Source organism: Neolamprologus multifasciatus, chromosome 11 (genome assembly GCF_963576455.1).
Source record: "Neolamprologus multifasciatus chromosome 11, fNeoMul1.2, whole genome shotgun sequence".
In the NCBI taxonomy this organism is placed as follows: domain Eukaryota; kingdom Metazoa; phylum Chordata; class Actinopteri; order Cichliformes; family Cichlidae; genus Neolamprologus; species Neolamprologus multifasciatus.
The window spans coordinates 32,638,442-32,659,761 of NC_140449.1; the positions used below are offsets into that span (position 1 = coordinate 32,638,442).

A 21,320-nucleotide genomic window follows, 5' to 3' on the forward strand; every position below is an offset into this window, starting at 1 on the left:
GGCTCATGGGGGCCAGAGTGGTGTTTCTTTCTCAGATGCCAATCCTGCAATTGTTAGCCTCCAACAGAAGAGAAGCTTGGAGAATCTATTCGGTCAGGAGCACACAATCTGAAAAGTGGCCTAAAGCATCAATGTCAGTGTCTCTATGTGATTCGTTCAGTTTAAGTCTTTTTAAGGTGAATAATGCTGGCTTAGCAAAAGGATTTATGCTTTGTGCCTTAACGCCCGGCTTCATTAAATTGGTTGCTACATTTTGCCATCGCTAAAATCTGTCCACCTTTCTTAACCCTTTAAAGCGGGTCTGAGCAGCACGCTCTGTTTTGCGTAACTATTTTTAAATCCCAGTAGCTCTGCAACCACGTAAGCTAGCGCAATAATTTTTTTTGCATATGAAACCGGAGGAGTTGTACTTACATCTTAAGCCATCAGCTTGTCCTCGGTCACAGTTTCCTTCCACATATAGTTTTGCAAAAACTGCATAAAAAGCACTTGCAGCAACAAAAACATAATATTCCAGAAACACGCTTTGCTGATCCGATCAGCTGTTCATAACACTTCCTACGTTGGAATAGACGTCAGCGCGAACTTTTGCATGTCCGCCATGACCTGCCCGAAACCGGAAGTGACGTCATTTTCGTGGAAATGTAGTTTTTTACCGTCCGGGCCTCAATGAGCCTATACTGGTGTTTTTAAAAGTTATCTTTGACTTTATGACTTTCTGTGTGGTTTCTGGGATGCTTAGGACTCATATTGCACTGCTGGAAATAATTTATTTTGATGCAGATGCTGCTTTTTTGCAAATTTGCATTGTAATATCTATTTTAGTTTTTCCTGCAGTATATAAAAATTGGTGTATTTCAAAAATAAAACTATGAAGACACTCAAAATAAATTTCCTGTGGTGGGAAACTATTTTGTGCAACTTTTTTGTATTTACAGTTTTGAGGGATAAGCCTCTTAAATTTCTCTAACTAGAAATATATGTTAAAAAAACAAAAACGATTTTCTATTTTTTTGTAGTTTATTGCACTTTTTTGCAATTTATGTAATTACTATGCACTTAATTCATACATATTATTAAAATCTGGGCTGTAATGGTTGTATTGATGTATAGCAACTTGAAATGTTCCCAAAAATGGCTCCACAGCATGTAAAAATATAATATAAGCTCTGGCAGACTTGGTTCTATGGTAGGTCTTAAAGGGTTAAAGCAGCGTTTCTCAGTCCTCTGGACACCAAGTACATCTAGTTTTTAATCCTATTTTAGCTATAATTAGCCTCTGTTTAACCGTCAAGCATTAAGACCAGCAGGCTCTGGATCCTCGTAACGTTTCATCTTCTTTTTTAACGTCCCAGAAGGGGAATACCTGCTCCTTTCTTCAGCGCTGTCTCCTTGCATAATGCATAAGTGCCTAATGCTCATACAAATGGCTAGGACCACTGGCTATGTAATAAAGGGTTGTGTGTGAATGTGTCTGGCTGATATCATTCCATTTCCGCTGGCCTGGAGGCCCCGACGGAGAAGAGACAAGACAGACACGCTCCATCCAGTAAATACTCTTTTTTTCATGGCTTTACTTTTTTCTCCTTCTCTTTAGATTTGCTGCCTAAGTCAGTGGAAAGTGTCTTCATCTTCCAGGAGGCGAGCGAAGGTGAGCCGAACGCGGCCACCCCGGCGTACGATGCCATCGTTGTGGAGCAGTGGACCGTCATCGATGTGAGTGGAGGGATTTTTGCTTTGTCCTAGTCACGGGTTATGTTCTGTCTGTCAGTAGTAGAGGGGAATTTATGCTCTTGTACATTTCATACATGTGACTGTTTTGGAATTGCAGATTTTGATATTTTAAAGGATGTACAGTCACACATCGAAAGCCAGAGTCCAGTCTGTGCCCCCCTCTCTAAGAGTATAGTCCTTTAGCGATGAAGTCAGTTATCGCTTAGATATCGTGGCCCTTCAGCCAACCGTTTCCTTACAACCCAAAGGCAAATCGGACAAATCTCAATTTATGGGACATGTGTCGCAGTCGCTCCCCTTATCAGGAGCAAACAAGCCTTTATCTACGTGATGATTAGTGTCTCTCCTCAACAAGTTCCGAGCTGGAAATTCATTTCTGTCTGGAGTTGAAGGATTTGTGGCCATTTCGTTGCCTTTCATCTGTATGTATGTGTGTGTCTGCATGTATACATGCTTGCACATGCAGCTGAGTGCGGACGAGCTCGGTTTTGTGTGTCTGTGTTTTCAGATGCTATCTCTGTAATTGAATTTAGACTTTTTGCAGCCGGTAGCTGTCCAAGTGTGAAAGGAGACTTTTGTCCCCCAAATGTGGCTCTCTGATTGACCAGCCCAGCACCGATGGCCATATGCGCCACTAAAAAGACTCCTGCAGTCATCTGGCAGGAGCAGTACAGCCTCCCCTCGTCTGGGCGAATGGTAATACTGTTACAGCTTAATGGCTTTCAAGACTTCCTCAGACACATTAACCGAGAATGATGCCAAACTAACGCCCAGTTTTCCAGGAGATCCAATCAGCTCCTCCACTGGGACTTTATCAAAAACCGTTTCACCCCACCGATCTGCACCATGCCAAATCAGATTGACAACACACTCCGTCAGGGCAATCAGGGCTGCACATCATCCCCATTATTTGTGATAACTGCCGAAAATTGATATGCAAAGTATCCTCACAGCTCATTATTGTTTCGGTGCCAGGATAATTAAAGTGGAGAAAAAAAAGGCTGAATGTTGATTGAAGGTGTTTTTCTTCTTCTTTATATACGTCAATTTCTTTTCCCCTCAGTGCTTAACATACTTATTTATCCAAAATACTGACAGGTTGTAGGATTTATGAAGCTCAGAGAAAAAGAGTGATAAAACAAATCACTTCAGTGAGGGCATGTGACCATTTATATTGTCATTAAGTAGGAGTGTATCGTCTCAGGAATGTCAGTGCTCATCAGTGAAGGGATAAAAATGTCTTTAGTTTCACTTATGAACGAGCTGAATCTGGATGTGAGTTGGATGTGAAAAGTGCTTTTAATGCTATATCTCATCCAAAGTGCAAAACAGTGCTATAGTAGACCCTTTTTTCTACATCATTAAAAGTAGAAAAACAAGTCTACTATTGTAAATGTAATAATAACAAAAGTCATGCACTTTTTAAAAAATTGGGGAACATATTTTCAGCATTTTCTCATTCAAAAGCATCAAATACAGCCACTGTCAGATGTTCCAGAGATGTTACCCACAAGATTTTCTTTGGCATTGTGGCTCGCTCACCGGGCAGCAGCGTTGGACATCGAGTGTGGAAAAGTGCTCATTAAGAGGATGGAAAGATGGATTTTTGTGAGCCAGGGTGATTGATAAAATGTTAATTTTGGCATCCAGAATTTATTAAATTTTTTTTTAAAAAAGTAATAATAAAAATGAAATATTCAGTCATTTGCAGTGTTGGGGAGTAACGGAATACATGTACCGCCATTACGTATTTAAAATACAAAATATGAGTAACTGTATTCCGTTACAGTTACCGTTTAAAAAGGTGATATTTAGAATACAGTTACTTTGTTGAAATAAATGGATTACACGGCGGTACTTCCCTGTTTCATATTGTGGCGGGTCAGGACTGTTTGGGTTTTGTTTGACAGCTACGTTCTGTAGTTCCAGGCGGCAGCGTTATGGTTGCTATGGTTACAGGGTGACGCTCTCTCTCTGCGAGTTTCCTGGGTGAGAGAGGCCTTTTTGTTGTTGTTGTGCTAAGCTAATAGGCAGAATGCTACAGGTATAGCTCTAAAGAATGTAGCATCATGGGCAGTGTAGTCCGTGCTGCAGGGAGAATGGACTGCCATACACGTTATGTGTCTGTGAGCGAGGGAGGGAGAAAAAGGAAAAGTACGAGCTGTCATCGAGCAGAAACGGGAGCTGGAAGCATGTAAATATAATAATAACCACTGCAGCCAAGAAGAGAGCCTGACGAGCCCAGTTGTAAGTAAGCTATTAAGACTCGACTGTACACCGTGTTCGTGTTTTCCTCCAAAAACAATAAGTTCTGTTGGAGCAGCCTTTCAACGCCTCTCTCTGTCTCTGCTAGCAAAGTTGACCCAGACAACAAAGTAAAGCTAGTTTTCGGCTACGAGCCGACACAGAACCCACCGTATTAGCCAGAGGTCCCTTTACTACGGTTCGGAGCCGCGGACCTTCAGTAACAGTAATAAATCACAGCAATAGTACATTCACGTAGTTGTAAACAGCATGATAATATATTAAGTAATCCAAAGTAATCAGAATACGTTACTCTCATTGAGTAACGTAACGGAATACGTTACAGAATACATTTTGGGACATGTATTCTGTATTCTGTAATGGAATACATTTTAAAAGTAACCTTCCCAACACTGGTCATTTGTTACACACCCAGTTTTGTTCTCCCTGAAAGCTCAAACTCACTGTTTAGTTCAGCTGGAGCAAAGATGCTAGAAAGAGCGCATTTGGCCAACAGGATCTATAAAAGAGAAGCAAAAGTCATAGAAGGTTTCAGTCGGTGGACTTGCTGAAGGATCATTAACAGATGCCTGCAGATGTCTCCGAGGGTCTCTCACCCAGCTGTGTGTGACGGAGGTCATAGTTGGTTATCAGCTTTGACTCTTCAGTGCTCACCCCGTGGCTACTGTACAGGCCTCCCATGATGCTGCTGCCTGTGTCTCTTGGTTCCCCCATCCATATGCAGGTGCAGGCAACCCGCAGTGGAGACTGCAAAGTGACAGGGATCAAAAATGCCACAATAGGGAATTAGGCAATCTATTCAAAAACTATGGGGCCTAACTGCCTATTGGAACTTACCTCTTTTATTTTTAGTTATTTGTTTTTAATTAGATTTTATTATGTTGTTAAAATAGCCGGAACAATGACACTAAGAGGCTACCAATTAAATGACAAAAAAAAGTTTGTCTTATGAGGACATTCGTTTAGTTTAATGCAGTTTTAATAAGAAATTATTTGACAAAAACAGCTGTGAGAGACAAACAAATATTCATAGGGCAAAATATTCTGACTTCAAAGCAAATTAAAGGAAAGAGAAGAAAACAACCAAGAACAATAAATGTCAAACTGACAAGCTAAGACGTAAGTGCTATGGGAACAGTTTCTGTTAAATGACAGCAGAGCAGCGCCTTGAGGGAAACGGCACAAAAAACAACAAAATGCATCCAGTGACAATCAAGAGAAATAAATTGAAAGCATGCGTAAAGTGGGCGAAGCATGTAGATGTGCATAAAAATGCCATCAGTGCTAAAAAGCTCCTGCAGACATTTCCTTTAGCAAACAGATTTTGGTCAGGTGTCTGATGCATACTTGTTTCAATATGAGCAAAAAAAAAAAAAGATCAAACGTGAAACATATGGATTGTGAAGTGTCTGAAAATGAATAACTTATCAAGAGTCTCTTGTATGAAACTCCAATTAGGACCAGTTTCTCATCTCTCATGTCCTGTGGGAAAATCAATACAGACACTGCCTCGAAACTAATGTAGTGAAAGCCCTCCTTTCTTTCACTGAGCTTTCACAGGAGCAATAAGCAAAGAAAACATGTGCATCTGCACACTTCAGTCAAGGTTGGTCTTAATATGTTTGCTCGCCATGAGTCACTGCAGGAGAATTTATTTATCAAGAGGAACAAAGTGCATTAGCAGGACAGTGTTGTGCTTCAGTCTTTCTGTATATAGATAAAGCAGGCAAAGAGAACCAGAGCTGCAAAAACACCTGTGCACGTGTGTGTGTGTGTGTAAGCGGAGTGTGATGTTGCTGAAAACCTTTCATACCTCTTAAAATGTTTTTTTTAAATAGCCCCATTATCCACTTCAGCTTAGCTGGACACAGTGGTAGGTCTATTACGATTCATGCATGTTGTGCAACAGGTGATATTTTAAATTCTGAACATGGTACAGAGATTTTATAGATAGCTCTAAGATGCTATGGGGGAAATATTTGTTAGATAGTACATGCAAAAATGTTCTATCTAGCCCAGAGGTTAAGCCTTTACATATCGTATTTATATTAAATATGGAAACTAAAGTGGGGAAACAGAAATGGGACATGTGATGCAGCTGCATTTTTTCCCTTATATCCTCCCTACCTTTTTTTAAATTCAGGTCCAGCAGTTTGCAGTTATGTGATTATTGCCCAACGCGCAGTCACATGACCCAAATGTGCAGGTTTTTTGTGGTTCTACAAAAGCACAGAAAATTATTTCCACCTCTTTAAAAGGAAAACTACGACTTGAAAGGTCTGAAATCAATATGAAGCCACAATAACGGACATTCGTCTTGAAAGGGTCATTCTTAAAGGGTCAGTTTACCCAGATCCCAAAAGAACACATTGACCTTTTTCACTGGTATCCAATCATGCACATAATGTTGGTTTTATATGCTTTGCTAGTATGTGGTCCAATTCAATGAAGGCAAAGGAATTTGAACAGTACAATTTCTCCAAAGGTCCAACTATCAACATAGAAAATTGAAATTACACTTCATGGTCACATACAGTACACTGGAGCTATAAGAGAAAATTTGTTTTTGCTGCTGACCCTTTGAAATACCTCTTAGCAGAGCAATAACATTGGCACGGATGTTTGCTGCTCTAATTAGGTGCAGCAGAGATGCAGAATGGCTCTGCTACTCCACCTATAATCACAGCCAAACAAATAAATAAACCTTTCGAAGGAATTATTACTTCTGTGCAGGGGTTTTCAGCGTTTCATACATAACTTAGAAAAATGATAAGAGGCTCTCTGGTTACCATGAGAAACTGCCTTCTTTATGGATATTATTAGTACTGCAAGAAGATAAAACACAACTGTGTTCAGTGGCTTCGCTAAATAATTTGAAGCTGAAAGAACTCGTTTTTCACAGAAATAGTTGTATATAAAACTCTAACTATATGTATCTTCCTGCAGGTATTTATTGGTAATTATTTGATCTATGCCCAGTTAGTAATTTCTACATGTTTAGACAATTTCTTCCATTTTGAGGTGTAAAACAGAAGATGTGTTCAGTAAGCCTGTAAAATCTAAGTCGAATGAAAAACAAGTTTTATTCTCTGTCTTTCTTTTTTATGGACCACATGGTGCTGCAGACATTAGCACTGCTCTGTTTCCTTCAGGTAATTCTGTCTCGCAGTCCAAACGCGTGCTTGTTAAGTTAATTGGTGAGTCTAGGTTGGCTGTAGATCCAGATGTGAGGTGGATAAAGCTGCTAGTTGTCCTTACAACCAGATTATGCTGTACAAGCACCCTTTTAAAAGATGATTGTTTACCGCCAGAGATGGGCAGTAATGCGTTACTTGTAATGCGTTACTGTAATCTGATTACTTTTTTAAAGTAACGAGTAAAGTAAGGGATTACTATTGCAAAAATGGTAATTAGATTACCGTTACTTTCCCGTAGGAACGCTGCGTTACTGCGTTACTAAAACTGTGATTCTTTTACGAGAATGTCTCATGACAGTGACGTAAGCGAGTGCGACGTTCGTGACAACAGCTGTGTGCAGATCAACAACATGGATCATATATCGAGTGCAGAGAGAGTATGAGCGTGCAGCGTTTAAAGCGTGGAAGTACTGACCTTACTTTGAGTTTGATTCCATAAAAAGTGACAAAAACATTAGTGTCCGTTGTGCGTGGGAAGAAAACTTCTTTTTACACCGAAAAAAAACCCTAAACAAGCTCCGAGTAGCTACGACGTAATGGGAAACTCACAGAGAAACTCGCGGATTCTTCCACTGACCGCTGCACACCTGCACCAGGGTAAACCTCCGCCTGCCCCACTCCTGCTTTACAGGTGAAAATAGAGCAACAGGACCGCTAGTCTTTGACTTTATTTATTTTCTGCTGTGTTTTACTTGCATCTATTTGAAAGACTGAGTGTAAACACAAAAAATATTTTATTTTATGTGCTGGAATGTGCAGAAAATAGTTTAAATGTTAAACTAATTTCTTCCAGTCAGAGAATGTTGCATATAATTAAATTTTTGCTTGATGCATAAAGTTAAAAGATTAAAACTAACAAAACAAGTTTTAAAAAGAGACTTTTCCATTTGATTACATTTTGTATGATGGATTATGTAGAAAAAGTAGAATTGGGCTGAAAGATCTATCGCTTTATCACCTATTCAGGTTGTAAATCATGTTTTTTAAAAGTAACTAAGTAACTAAGTAATTAATTACTTTTGAAAATAAGTAATCAGTAAAGTAACGGGATTACTTTTTGGGGGGAAGTAATCAGTAATTAGTTACTGATTACTTTTTTCTAGTAACTTGACCAACACTGTTTACCGCTATATTAAGGTATAATGTAACATCTCTGACCAGATATTCAAAACTAGTCTTTGTAAGGTACGAATTAGAGTACAAATGGCAGTGCCATAGAGTGACAGGCTGTACCACCAACAGTATAGTAAGAAGCTTTATTTTTGTTTGATTGATTTGTCCATTAATTACAGGGGTGGCGGTTTAATCCCCCCCCCCCCCCCCCCCCCCCCCTCCTGCCTGCCTGATTGCCCTTGGGCAAACCGATGAACCTTGAGCCACTTCCCACTGCAGGTTTAAAAGCGCTATATTTGTGCAGCGTTTTTACCATCTTCTGTGTATGACTTAAGATTTTAAAAGGATCAAAAGACAGATTTTTAAAAGATGGGTTTTGTTTTATTTTTTCAAGAAAAATAAAGCAATCTCGAGCACATACCATTTGTAAACAATTTTTGTTATTCCTTTTGAAAACTATGGATATCATGGCACCACTGAGTAAAATGTTCTCTTCGCCACTTCAAACACTGATATCACCTGCTCGCTCATGCCTTGATCCCAACAACTCCTAACCCAAAAGACAAACCAGAAAATCTGCAGGCGGACTTTAGAGAAAGTGTCTCCTCCTACAGAAAAAAACATTAAAAGTTAATATCAGTGAAGTTCAGATTCTAGGAATGGCAGTCCAAAGTCAAAGGAAGCGAAAAGGAGCTTAAGAGCGCCCAACATTGTTGTCACTCATTCCAAGAATTCACTTGCATCCCTGGCTTTGAAGAGCAGCGCTTCACAGACTCCAGAAACTAAATGATGTCTAAAATGGGATTAGGGCCCCACATCACAGCATCAGTATGGCAGCAAGGAATCTTTGAAGAAATGGTTTTAACACATCTCAGAAACACACAAACACACACCTATTGTGTCTGTGCTCAGTCACTCTTATCGTCTGGCAATCAGGTGCACACAAAATCCATCTCCACCGAGTTCAGTAGTTTACGTTTCACATTTTATTTGTTCCGCTCGTGGTCATGGATGTTATTTCGATGGCCCTAGAAACAAAAGATACAGATTTGAATTATAAAATTCCATATTAAAAACATCTGATTTGGTTTATGTTCTGCGAGAGCTGTGGCCTGGATGTGTACACGTACTCCAGAGAGGCGATCGTTAATGTGAATCACCTCTCCATGATATCTCTATTTCCTCAGACTGAGGTGAGAGAAGAGCTGACCTACATAGAAGGAGAGTAATTTGCACTGTTCCTGCAAGTGAGAGGTCGCACCCGCGCCGTCAGGCAATGTGTCGATGATGCTGATAGCTGCAGGACAGAGGGAGAGGTTTGGGCTTATAGGGTGCAGCTTCTATAAGGTATACAAACAGTAACATGTACCATGTAACGAAATGATAGCATTACTAAATGCACCAAGTACTATTTCAACATCTTTGTTTTTTACTTCACTGTTTGTGTTGCCTGGAGACTAACCAATGATCTCCTTGCTTCCATGAAACACCTCTCTCCCTTTAAATTTCTCGGATGGTTTCCTTCAAATACATTTCGTATCTCTGTAAGCCCCCAAAATGAAGGACTCAGTTGTAGAATTTTTTCTTTTTTACTTACCAATTAATGGTCTCTGTCACATTGAAGGGTTATGGAAAACTTAAATCTAGCAATTAGTTTCATCGATGCACGATGAAACTAAAATCAAACACATTTTGTTCAGGTCAGCTTAGCCACAATCCCAGCAGATTTACTCATCTCAGTGACAGCCCACATCAGCTGAAGGCTCAGTTTATACCCTTCTACACACCCAGTCTATACTTCTCTGTAGTCAAGTCAAGACACATTTATTTGTACAGCGCTATCCAGATAATCCAGTCTACCTTCCAGAGAGATGAAGTGGAAAACAAAGAGACATTTAAAACATCTATGCATGTCACGATATGTCACATGTCACATGCACTGCAAGAGCTTCTTCCCCCGCAGTCAGAGCCCTCAACTCTCTACCACCAAAGGCCTGATGTACACATACACCTCTATAAACACGTTACAATACTCACCAAAAGACTCAAAGACAACAAAAACTTTCACAAATCCACTACAAACTGGACCTGGGAACAAAATGCTTATTTGCACACTCAGTCACATAGTTACTGAACATACATCTAAATTATACTATATTTGCACATTTTGTAGAGATGGGAATCACCATACATCCCACGATACGATATTATAACAATACTTAACGCACGATACGATATCATTGCAATTTTTTAAAATATTTTGTGATATTCAGATTCTGTACATAAAGGTAAACTTTATCAATATTCATTTTCTCTAATATCAAAGTCTCACACTCAGTCGTTCTCTCATTTCAGTTTTATTGTTGACAAACTGAACGGTTTGTATTACAGTCTAGTCCAACTTAACTGAACGCAACCATCTGGTACAATTATAGCTATTCTGAACTATGCAGTTTATGAAAACTATGCAGCCCCTTCAGCAACTGAAGAATTTGAAAGTAAATTAAAACAAAATATAATTTTACATTAAATAAAAAAGTTTTAAACTTAATTAAAATAAAACATGTCTTAAATTAAAATAAGTAAACTGTCATGTTTATTGCTGCCATAAAAAAAGTTAAACACATTTGGACAGTGAAGGAATGTCAGGATTCTTGCTCAGAAAAAGGATCAACATGCTCTGAAGTCAGAGCACAAAAACCTTTTTTGTAACAAAATATCGATTTCTGCTGTCCCTGTATCGATACATTATTAGCAAACAAAATATCACCATACTACACAGTATCCATTTTTTCCCCCACCCCTAACATTTTGCATCTTGCACATGTCTTCGTCCTGTCTCATGTACAATCTCCTGACAATAACTTGAACCTGGTATTTAATGGCTACTGCACAATCCACTTTGTATTGTCTGTGTCCTCTTTGTTTATTGTACAGTTAGTATTGCATAGTTATTATTATAGTATTGTATAATTAGTAATTAGTACGTTTTGATCCCTTCATTTTACCAAAATTTAGCATGTTATTTATTTGTAATTCCTAGTTTTATATCTCTTGGAGATACATCTTTTATATCTATATAACAGCACACTGGTTCGGTACGTTGTATACTGTGTATACTCTTGTATTGACAATAAAGCTCTTGAATCTTGAATTTTGAAAATAAACCGTGCACAATCATGATAGAAAAACAACAATTAAAAGTAAAAAAAACAAGACTAAAGTTGCTTCTCATGCTCACAGATGGCTAGTTATATATATCTGGTGCGCTAACGTCTGCTGTAGCCCAGGTTGTTTCTGCTGCACCCTTTAAATAAGCAATGTCAAAGTGGTGATTAAACTGTGGGAGAACCCCGTCCTCTGTGTTGTGTCCCTGGGACAGCTGTTATACTCTGCCTTGTAATGACTAAATCTTCAGACCATATGTGAACACGGGGAACCATCCACTAGACATGAAAACAAATCGAGGATTAAGTTGCAGAGGAAGTTGGTTCATTGATCAGCAACTTCAAATAACACATTTTAAGCCCAGATTTAAATTAAATAACAGTGTAGCTTTCAGGTGTTTGTTTCCATAAAAACTAAAAGGCACTTCACCTTGTTTTGGTCTAATTCTTGGAATATATAGAAATGTAATTAGGTGCAAGCCCATTTAGTGCAGACTTATTTTTAAAATCTGTCTTTTGAGAGACGGGACATCGATCCAGAGATTTGGGAAATGGAGCAAAGTGCTCGATCTTTTAGAAGCTTGTTGAAATTCTAGCTGCAGCATTCAGATGAGCTGTAAACAAGTTTTTCTGTCAGCTTTAGAGACACTATTTAAGCCTGTTGAGAGTCGCAGTGCATGTGCAAGCCACTTTGCAACACATGTCAACCCCAGCTACTACATTTTAGTGTAGTTTCGATTCATGTCATACCTGTTTCTACTGATGCCTGCTGACTGTACTGTACTGTTCTTTACTGTGGGTCTATTTCGGTACGGCAGGTAGATGTGCTCCTGTGTGAAAGGGAGGTCCTAGAGCTGAAAATGCTGCCAAATAATGCAGATAGAAATCTGTTGCCTGTACTGTTCTTAACTTAACTACAACTTCATAAAAAGTGGCTCCACATCAACCAGCCATAGCAGCGAAAGCTTCTCATTGATTATATATTCAGGCCGTACAAATTTGGTTCAGTCAGTTATTTCTTTCTTTTGGGGAACCACGCACAAAAGCAATAGGAGGAGAAGAGATGCCCTGTTTCAGATTTACCAATTAGCTCAATAACCTGTATTCAGTTCAGTTTTATTTATACAGCACCGAATCACAACAACAGTCGCCTCAAGGTGCACAACAGCACTCCTTCATTTAATCTTCCCAACTGTGATATCATAAATAATAATTAGTTAAATATCAAATACATTTTAAATACTTTCAAGCATAGAGCTGCCACCAGGCATTAAAAATAGAGCTATATCACATTATAACGTGAAAAGTTTACTGTTTTAATTTGTGTACAACATAATATCACGTTATTACAATATACATAATTATCATGTTCGTACAATATAATATTTATATTGTACGAACATGAAAGGTTTTTTGTTATAACGTGATAATTATGTATATTGTAATAATAATGATATTATGTTGTACAAACATGAAAAGTATATTTTTAGAACAATAAACTTTTCATGTTATAACGTGATATAGCTCTGTTTATGTTTTGCCTGGGTGGCAGCTCTACGCTTCTGTAACTTTCAGTAAATTTCACTGATAACAAATAATTTCACTTTCACATTTTTAATTGTGGGATTTTCCTTGTAATAACAGATTTGTCTCTCACCTCTGCCAATGTATTGTACCATGAAGGGGTGATGAGAATAGAAAAAAGCATTATAGGAAAATAGGTGTCAAGTTCAAAGTGTCTGAAGTATCTGAAGTTAATCCCTTCTGATGTGTTTGTACGTGTCTGAGTTAAGTCTAAACCTTCACCGTTTGTTCCTTTCCTCTCCAGTTCTCTGACTGAAGAGAAAAACAGCGATGCAAAGAGAAAAACAGCCTTCCCTATCACAGTTGTTCTCTTGACCTCTCTTTTTATAACATAAAATAATTGAATCTGCTTCTTTTAAAGCTGATGGCTTTTCTGATCTTAGACTGATTTTTAATTGTCGGCTCCAACCATCAAATGGCCATATTTCCTATGTCTTCTAAAGTGCATAATAAAAGCCCTCACTGACATATGATGAACACTAACATCTGCACCAGCTGATCCTTTGTTTGCCCAACCACCTCATCATGTGTTATCAGGTTACATGGCCTAGTCTTGACTCAAAAGTAGGCTAATGCCTTGTAAAAGCCAAAGATTGAATGCACTCTGTAAGCTTTATTATTGTTGCAGTAATCCAGTTTTAAGCTCAGGAAAGGTTCCCCGAGGGACAAGGGAGGAAGGGAAGAAATACAATTATAAAAGTAAATGCACATAAATGATAACGGTAGAGTAATGGCAAATAAAATCAATTAGGTAATATTAAAAATATCTTGTTTACCAATGACAGATAGTATTGTTAAAGACTGTGTTGCACAGTCACAAGTAGTACTAAATCTACTGATTATATTCTTTCATAAATGTATCAAAACTGAGGCTTTAACCTCAGGAAACATTAAAAGTTGAACATTAGTGTAAAAGTGAACGTGAAACATGATTTTCTGTCTGTTCAAACTGCATCTTATACCACACCCCTAACGTCATTAGGTTGCCTTTGTAGGTCTTGAAAATGGGTCATTATCTCTCAGCCATCAATGTTGCCCCAGCTGGCGTCACCAATGCCCCAAAACACCCTGTTTGTAAAGGTGAAATACATCTAACAAAACAGCATTATGTGGTGCCTGAAAACACAGCGGACATGTGACGCGCCTTAATAATTGCACTTTGTGTAGGCTCAAACATAACAAAGTGGACACAATGTGCCTGTTTTATTAGCACCAATGGGTCTGTCTGTTGACGTACACTTTCTAATGTCGCAATGCGTTTTTATGATTTGAATTTTTTGGAGTCTTTAAGGACCTCTTGCCTCTACTGGAGGAGCATGGTTGCATGGTAGCTTTTCCATTAGCAAGCTGACATGAAAAGCATCTAAGACCAGCACTCAATACGCTGCTATTCAGTGTTTTAACACTGAAGATAATACCTTTAAAAATCAGCTAAAATATTGAATATTTTACGTTTGCGATGAAGGCTGCTGACACTCAGAAAAGGTTGTTGCAGGGCTTTAAAAAAGTGGATGCTGAATCTTCTGTTGCTGTGACAACACACCGGGTTGAACGAACCTATCAGGAGCTGCAGAATCTGAATGTCTTTTTATTAAATGGTATTCGCTTCATTATTACTGGACTGAGACTGCAAGCCTTTTGACCTCGATTGCCTTCAAATATAGTCAGAGACGGTGAAAAACAGAATTATGGGCTGTTATGTTGCTCAGAGTCAAGGGTTTAAAGAAAAAACAGCCGAGCTGTGTTTTCGTACCACTGATTCACAGAGTGCACGTTAAACATCGAGCTGATGTGAACCCTCGTCTGCTGCAGGCCCGAAAAAAACTTTGTCTAAAGGTCTATGTTCACAAAAACTGGGTAGTATATCCCCGTGCCTTGTCTGAGAGTGGTAGAGGGGAGGTTAATCAGCAAGAAACCAGCTTTTAAAGGCTGAGAAAGAGAAGGACAGAGTCTTCATTCCTGCTAAGATAGCCCAGCTACCCTATTACAGGATAAGGCGTAAATGTTTTTAGAAAAAAATGGATTTAATTTTAACTAGCTTTGACCATGGCGGTTAAAATACTTCTTCTCTGTCCTTTGACTGTGTGGCCCTCCTTTATAGTCCCACTCAGATAACATCGAAGGCAAAGATGGCGGTGTGATTGCTTTGTTTTTCAGCCTCACAGGTTGGTGCCGGAGTGCTGATGCAGCGAGGTGGCCCTGCATAATAAGTCAGGGAGAGCAAGAGCCACACTCCAGGGACTGTGATTAACTTTCACCCACTCCAAAGAACAGCAAGCCATTACAGAAAAATTATTTCTCAATTTACTTTCTGGGCAGGCTTTGAAAGAGAGCCTGTTTCTGGGAGTGGTTCCAACATAAACCACCGAAAAACGTAGATGCACCGCTCCCTGTAGGAACTTAGAAAGTAATGCTTGTGTAAATAATGTCTGGAGCTGTGTCTTGTATCCGAACGATTAGCTCTTTATAACCTACAGCTTGATGTGTGGCTGCTTTAGGTCTGTTTGTGCATGTTGCTTCACTCTGATCAATAAGATTCTCTGGAAGAAAAATGCAGAGTTGCATAATGGGATGGGTTTAAGTGTTTTTGCTTGAAGTCTGTCTCATAGAGAACAATGAGCATTGTGTGCTGATCAGTCTTTTTGTCAGTGATGTGCTCATTCTTCTGTATGATTGCCATGAAAGCCAGTCGCAGTCAGCAGACGGTAGTAGTGATATAGTCACAGCAGCTGGAATAGTTGTGTAAATTATCCAAGTTTCTAGATGTGGAATTATAATTAATCAGCTGAAGTTATATACACAGATTGTATTAGTCGAGGTAGTTGTAGAGGCATTAACCCTTTAAAACCGGTCAGAGCGGGCACGCTCTGTTTTGCTTAACTATTTTTAAATCCCGGTAGCTCTGCAACCACGTGAGCTAGCGCAATAATCTTTTTTGCATATGAAACCGGAGGAGTTGTACTTACATCTTATGCCATCAGCTTGTCCTCGGTCACAGTTTCCTTCCACATATAGCTTTGCAAAAACTGCATAAAAAGCACTTGCAGCAACAAAAACATAATATTCCAGAAACACGCTTTGCCGATCCGATCAGCTGTTCATAACACTTCCTACGTTGGAATAGACGTCAGCGCGAACTATCGCATGTCCGCCATGACCTGCCCGAAACTGGAAGTGACGTCATTTTGCGGAAATGTAGTTTTTTTTTACCATATAGCCTCATGAGCATATACTGGTGTTTTTAAAAGTTATCTTTGACTTTATGACTTTCTGTGTGGTTTCTGGGATGCTTAGGACTCATATTGCACTGCTGGAAATAGTTTATTTTGATGCATATGCTGCTTTTTTGCAAATTTGCAGTATAATATTTATTTTTCGTTTTTCCTGCAGTGTATAAAAATTGGTGTATTTCAAAAATAAAACTATGAAGACACTCAAAATAAATTTCCTGTGGTGGGAAACTATTTTGTGCAACTTTTTTGTATTTACAGTTTTGAGGGATAAGCCTCTTAAATTTCTCTAACTAGAAATATATGTTAAAAAAGCAAAAATCGATTTTCAATTTTTTTGTAGTTTATTGCACTTTTTTGCAATTTATGTAATTACTATGCACTTAATGCAGACATATTATTAAAATCTGGGCTATAATGGTTGCATTGATGTACAGCAACTTGAAATGCTCCCAAAAATGGCTCCACAGCATGTAAAAATATAATATAAGCTCTGGCGGACTTGGTTCTATGGTAGGTCTTAAAGGGTTAAAAGTATCAAAGTAATAAACTATCGAAACACTTGAGCTGAGTATTTTTAGTTATACACAGTGTGCATTAAAGCAACAAATGCTGGCCATAAAAGCAAGTCAAATAATAGCATTTCAGCTGTAGCAGCTGTATGTAATAGTGGTTGTTCACATTTAGGGGATGTGGCACAGCAGAATTGGTTATCTAGTAATCTCAAAGTTGGTAGTTTGATGCCTGGCTGCCCTTGAGAAAGACACTGAATCCCAAATTGCTCCTGTTGTATCCACTGGTGTGTTAGTGTGAGCGTGTGAAAGTTAGAAAGTGCTGCATGAATGTCTGTCTAAACGGGTGAACGTGGCTTATACGAAAAAGCACTTTGAGTGTTTAGGATAGCGAAGCAGCAAGTAAGTGCCAGTCCATTTATCATTCTCACGGTTGTTTCTTTTATTCATATTTGTGTGCGATTATCGCACAATAAGTTAGTGTTTCATGGCGTGTTAGCATTGGGATCCCTTAAAAGCTGACCTGTTACTTGAAACCAGCCTGTACTTTTGGCTCAAGGGGATTACTTTTACTTACTCTGACGTCATTATTGAATAACCTGGCTATGTTTAATGTGAGTATCCACATTAAACATTGGAAAGAAAATTCGAGTTACAGATCATTTTTAGTATGCAACTTCCCTTTAATTGGGATGAACTTTTGTTTGGATATTTATACTCAGTGAGTGTAGATAAAACGTCCAAGCTGTTGTATGGTATTCTGAGTCTGGCTGCCCGTAAGACTATTACCAAGAAATGGCTTAGTGTGAAAATACCATCACTAAATGACTGGTATGAGATTGTTTATGGGATGTTTAAAATGGAAAGAATTACCTTTATTAATAGACTCCAATATGACATATTTAGTGATATTTGGGATAAATGGAAACACTACATTTTGTCAAGGAGACCCGATTTTGTTTGAATCTCTGTAATTATGTATGCCATATTTCTGAATTGTTATGTGTATATATGTACATGTCAGTATGTATGAGTGTATAGGCGAATACATATGTATGTATGTCCAAGTATATGGGTCTGTATGTGTATGTGTGTGTGTGTGTGTATACACACTAGATGGTACACCCGTTTGTTTATTTTTGTTTATTTTGATTTATTTGTGCTTATAGGTTGTTTATTAAAAAATAAAATATAAAAAAAAGGAAAGAAAATTCGAAAGCTCAGTAGGTCACATTTAAGCGTTATTTCCCAAAATATGAATGCTACAAAACAAAATCAAATTCTTACAGTAAATATGCCTTGACGATAATGTCTTCTGCACAGTGGTCACTTTTTACTGTGTATACATGTGTGTTACATCATTATATAATGTAACCATTGTATGCCACCGCTCAGAGAAATAGACCCAAAAGCAGAACAGAAAACAGGCAGGATAAAAATAAAGTCAAGTACGGCAGGTAAAAGTCTCTTACAGGGTGAAAAGCAAGCTGGCAGCCAAGAAAAAAGAGGCAATATGAGCAGAAAAAGTAAAAAAAAAAAACAAACAGATGAGGAAAAAAATTGCCATGCTGAGGGAAAGTGCATAAATACAATCTAACAAAGGAGGGAAATGTTGCCGGTGTATATGCAGGGACTAATGAGGGAAGGCATGCAGGTGAACAGAAAGGTGGGAAAGTGTGGAAGGTAGGAGTGTCAGGCCTGAAATGACATGTGAGTCAATTCATGATAACAAGCAAATAGACGTAAATGAACAACATAACAGCAAATCAGGACAATTACACATGAAGTAGACAACTGATAAGAGCAGAAGAACTAATATTAGTCCTCTCATTCACTACAAGTGTGACTGTTGCGATTACTTACATCACAGTTATTTTGTGAATACAGAAAAATGCAATCATATCTACACAGCCTAAAAACCCATTATACAACATAAATATTCATTATACAACATAAATGTCTTAAACATCCATCATTTAACCTCCTAGGACCTGCGTCCACATATGTGGACATCACATTTTGGGTTATTTAGACCAAAATAGTCAATTTTGCTCAACAAGGGCCTGATATCCACTTAAAAAGACACTATACTGCTACTGTGTAACGGGCGACCGTGGCTCAAGAGTTGGGAGTTTGCCTTGTAATCAGAAGGTTGCCGGTTCGAGCCCCGGCTCGGACAGTCTCGGTCGCTGTGTCCTTGGGACACTTCACCTACCGCCTACTGGTGATGGCCAGAAGGGCCGAATGCACGATATGGCAGCCTCGCTTCTGTCAGTCTACCCCAGGGCAGCTGTGGCTACAACTGTAGCTGCCTCCAGCAGTGTGTGAATGGGTGGATGACTAGGGCTACGTTCACACTGCAGGCGAAAGCGCATCAAATCCAATTTTTTTGACCCTATGCGACCCATATCCGATCATGGTGTGACAGTGTGAACGGCACAAATCTGATATTTTCAAATCCGATCTGGGTCACTTTCGTATGTGGTACTGAATCCGATACATATCCGATGTTTTAGAAAGCTGCTGTTTGATGGTCAAGTCGCATTAAATCCGTCTTTTACGTCACCGACACAAGACAGACGCCAATTATCAGCGCCGGAGAAGACATTGCGAACGCTTCCTGGCCATCCAGTGAAACTGTTGGGAAGACAACGTTGGAGAAACGTGAACATTTTATTTGTACTGTATAATCCGCAGATTCTGACAGAAATCTGCAACTATCCTTTGAAGCACCGCTCCTCTAAAACAGCAATAAGGATCATTATTAGGTTATTTACATTATTATGTAAATAACAAAATAACTTAAAGCAAAAATTGGGAAACGTGAAGTCCGAAGTCTTTATATTAAGGCCATCAGTCAAACAATACTGTTGCTCTGGGTCTAAACAGAGCACGTTGTGTGTGACGTCTTCTTTTGCGCATGCGGCCGCTTTGAGCGTTCACACTAGAGCGCGTTTGCTGTCGCATTTTATTTGTAGTGTGAACGAGCAGACAAAAAAATCGGATTTGATCAAAAAATCGGAATTGAGCATTAAGACCTGCAGTGATAACGTAGCCTAGGTGTGTAAAGCGCTTTGGGGTCCCCAGGTGGGACTAGTAAAAACGCTATACAAATACAGGCCATTTACTGTTCTATCAAAATTTTAAATGAACATCCTCATATGTGGCTCTCATTTTTCTTAAAAACAAAAAGAAGGTAAAAAAAAAATCTGGTAATTCTTTGTTTTTACATTCATCGGGCCCCAATCAGCCCAAATATCAAAGAGAAATTAAAGATGCATGCAGTGTAAGAGTTCGGGTCTTAGGAGGTTAAAGGCCATCAGGGGGGAAATCCTCTGGTTTAAAAAAACGGATTATATAGAGGTCTGTGAAGTAAACAACCTTACGGCTCCCTTGTCTGTGTCTACCTCAGTTTCTCAATAAGCTCTACTCCTCACTTTGGGACTTCATATTACGGTGGCCATTTCCATCTTTTATGTACAGTTTATGGCTCTAATCTCTGTTTTTTTTTAAAGCCTCTCAACTCTCTCATGCCATACAACAAAAAATACTAAATAAGGACGGTAAAAGTTTAGTTCCAAGACTACGTTTTTATATTTATGTTACATGCAGACGTCTGTGAGAATTCAAATAAGAAATTACAGTTTTGTGTGTGGCCTCTAGATTGCCAACTCGATCTATTATCATAAAAAATAATTCATCACCAGACAAACGCTATCACCAGCAACATTGCAGTAGACAACTATATACAATCCCTGCTACAAAGCAGGGGTAATTAAAATAGACTGCCTTCAGAAAATAGCATGATTATCATAGCTCACTGATTTGTTTTTGTACTATTACCAAACAAAGGAAGAGTTTTTAAAAAACAGCTGGTCTGCCTCTGGTTTGGTTTCACCGTGAAGCTCGTTCAGTGAAAAAAGGGACACTCGTCTGGCACAACATCTCTGTGACGGAGGCTGAAGAAAATTTTTGCTGGTGCAGCTTTAAATAGAGAAGAGCCTCATCTTTCTCATTACCATGACGTCTAATGCAGCATGTGTAGGTGTGAAATATTCTCAGGTCTCTTGTACAGATGATCGCTGCACTATGAATAGACCCTGTGGAGTTCTGTGGTGTAGTTTATTCATGTTCGCTGCCTTCTTGACTCATATCAGACCTCACACTGCACCACTGAGCTTAACAGTCTGGAAATGATGAACTGTAACGGCTCGAATGCTCTTTTGTTTTATTTTTGCCTTTCAAGTGATCTTAATTATACATCGCCCCTAATTTCTAGGAGTCCTGGTGGAGATGGAGTCTTTCTTTGAGGTGTTTAAATAAGTAAATCTGTTGGTGTGTGTGTGTGTTTTGCATGTGTGCGCGTGCAAATGCATTTGTTGTTGAAGGTGTAAAAAATCTGTCTGACACGCGTTGCGGTTTTTCATTTTTAGAGACGTCTAACACGGCACGATGGCAAACCACACACACTTCCTCTCACAAAAGCGTGTGTCCATGTGTGTAGGTGCGTGTGTTTTC

The 21,320-nt window shown here is 38.9% G+C and overlaps 1 protein-coding gene across 3 annotated transcripts in view; it reads left to right on the plus strand.

The window, feature by feature from the left end:
- Nucleotides 1-21,320, plus strand: part of rftn1b (raftlin, lipid raft linker 1b) — a 160,995-nt gene that overhangs the window by 125,199 nt on the left and 14,476 nt on the right. For all 3 annotated transcript variants that reach the window (XM_085178299.1, XM_085178300.1, XM_085178301.1), the window contains one exon: nt 1,598-1,716. In XM_085178299.1, the coding sequence (XP_085034425.1) occupies nt 1,598-1,716 (119 nt within the window). The remainder of the gene's footprint in view (nt 1-1,597; nt 1,717-21,320) is intronic.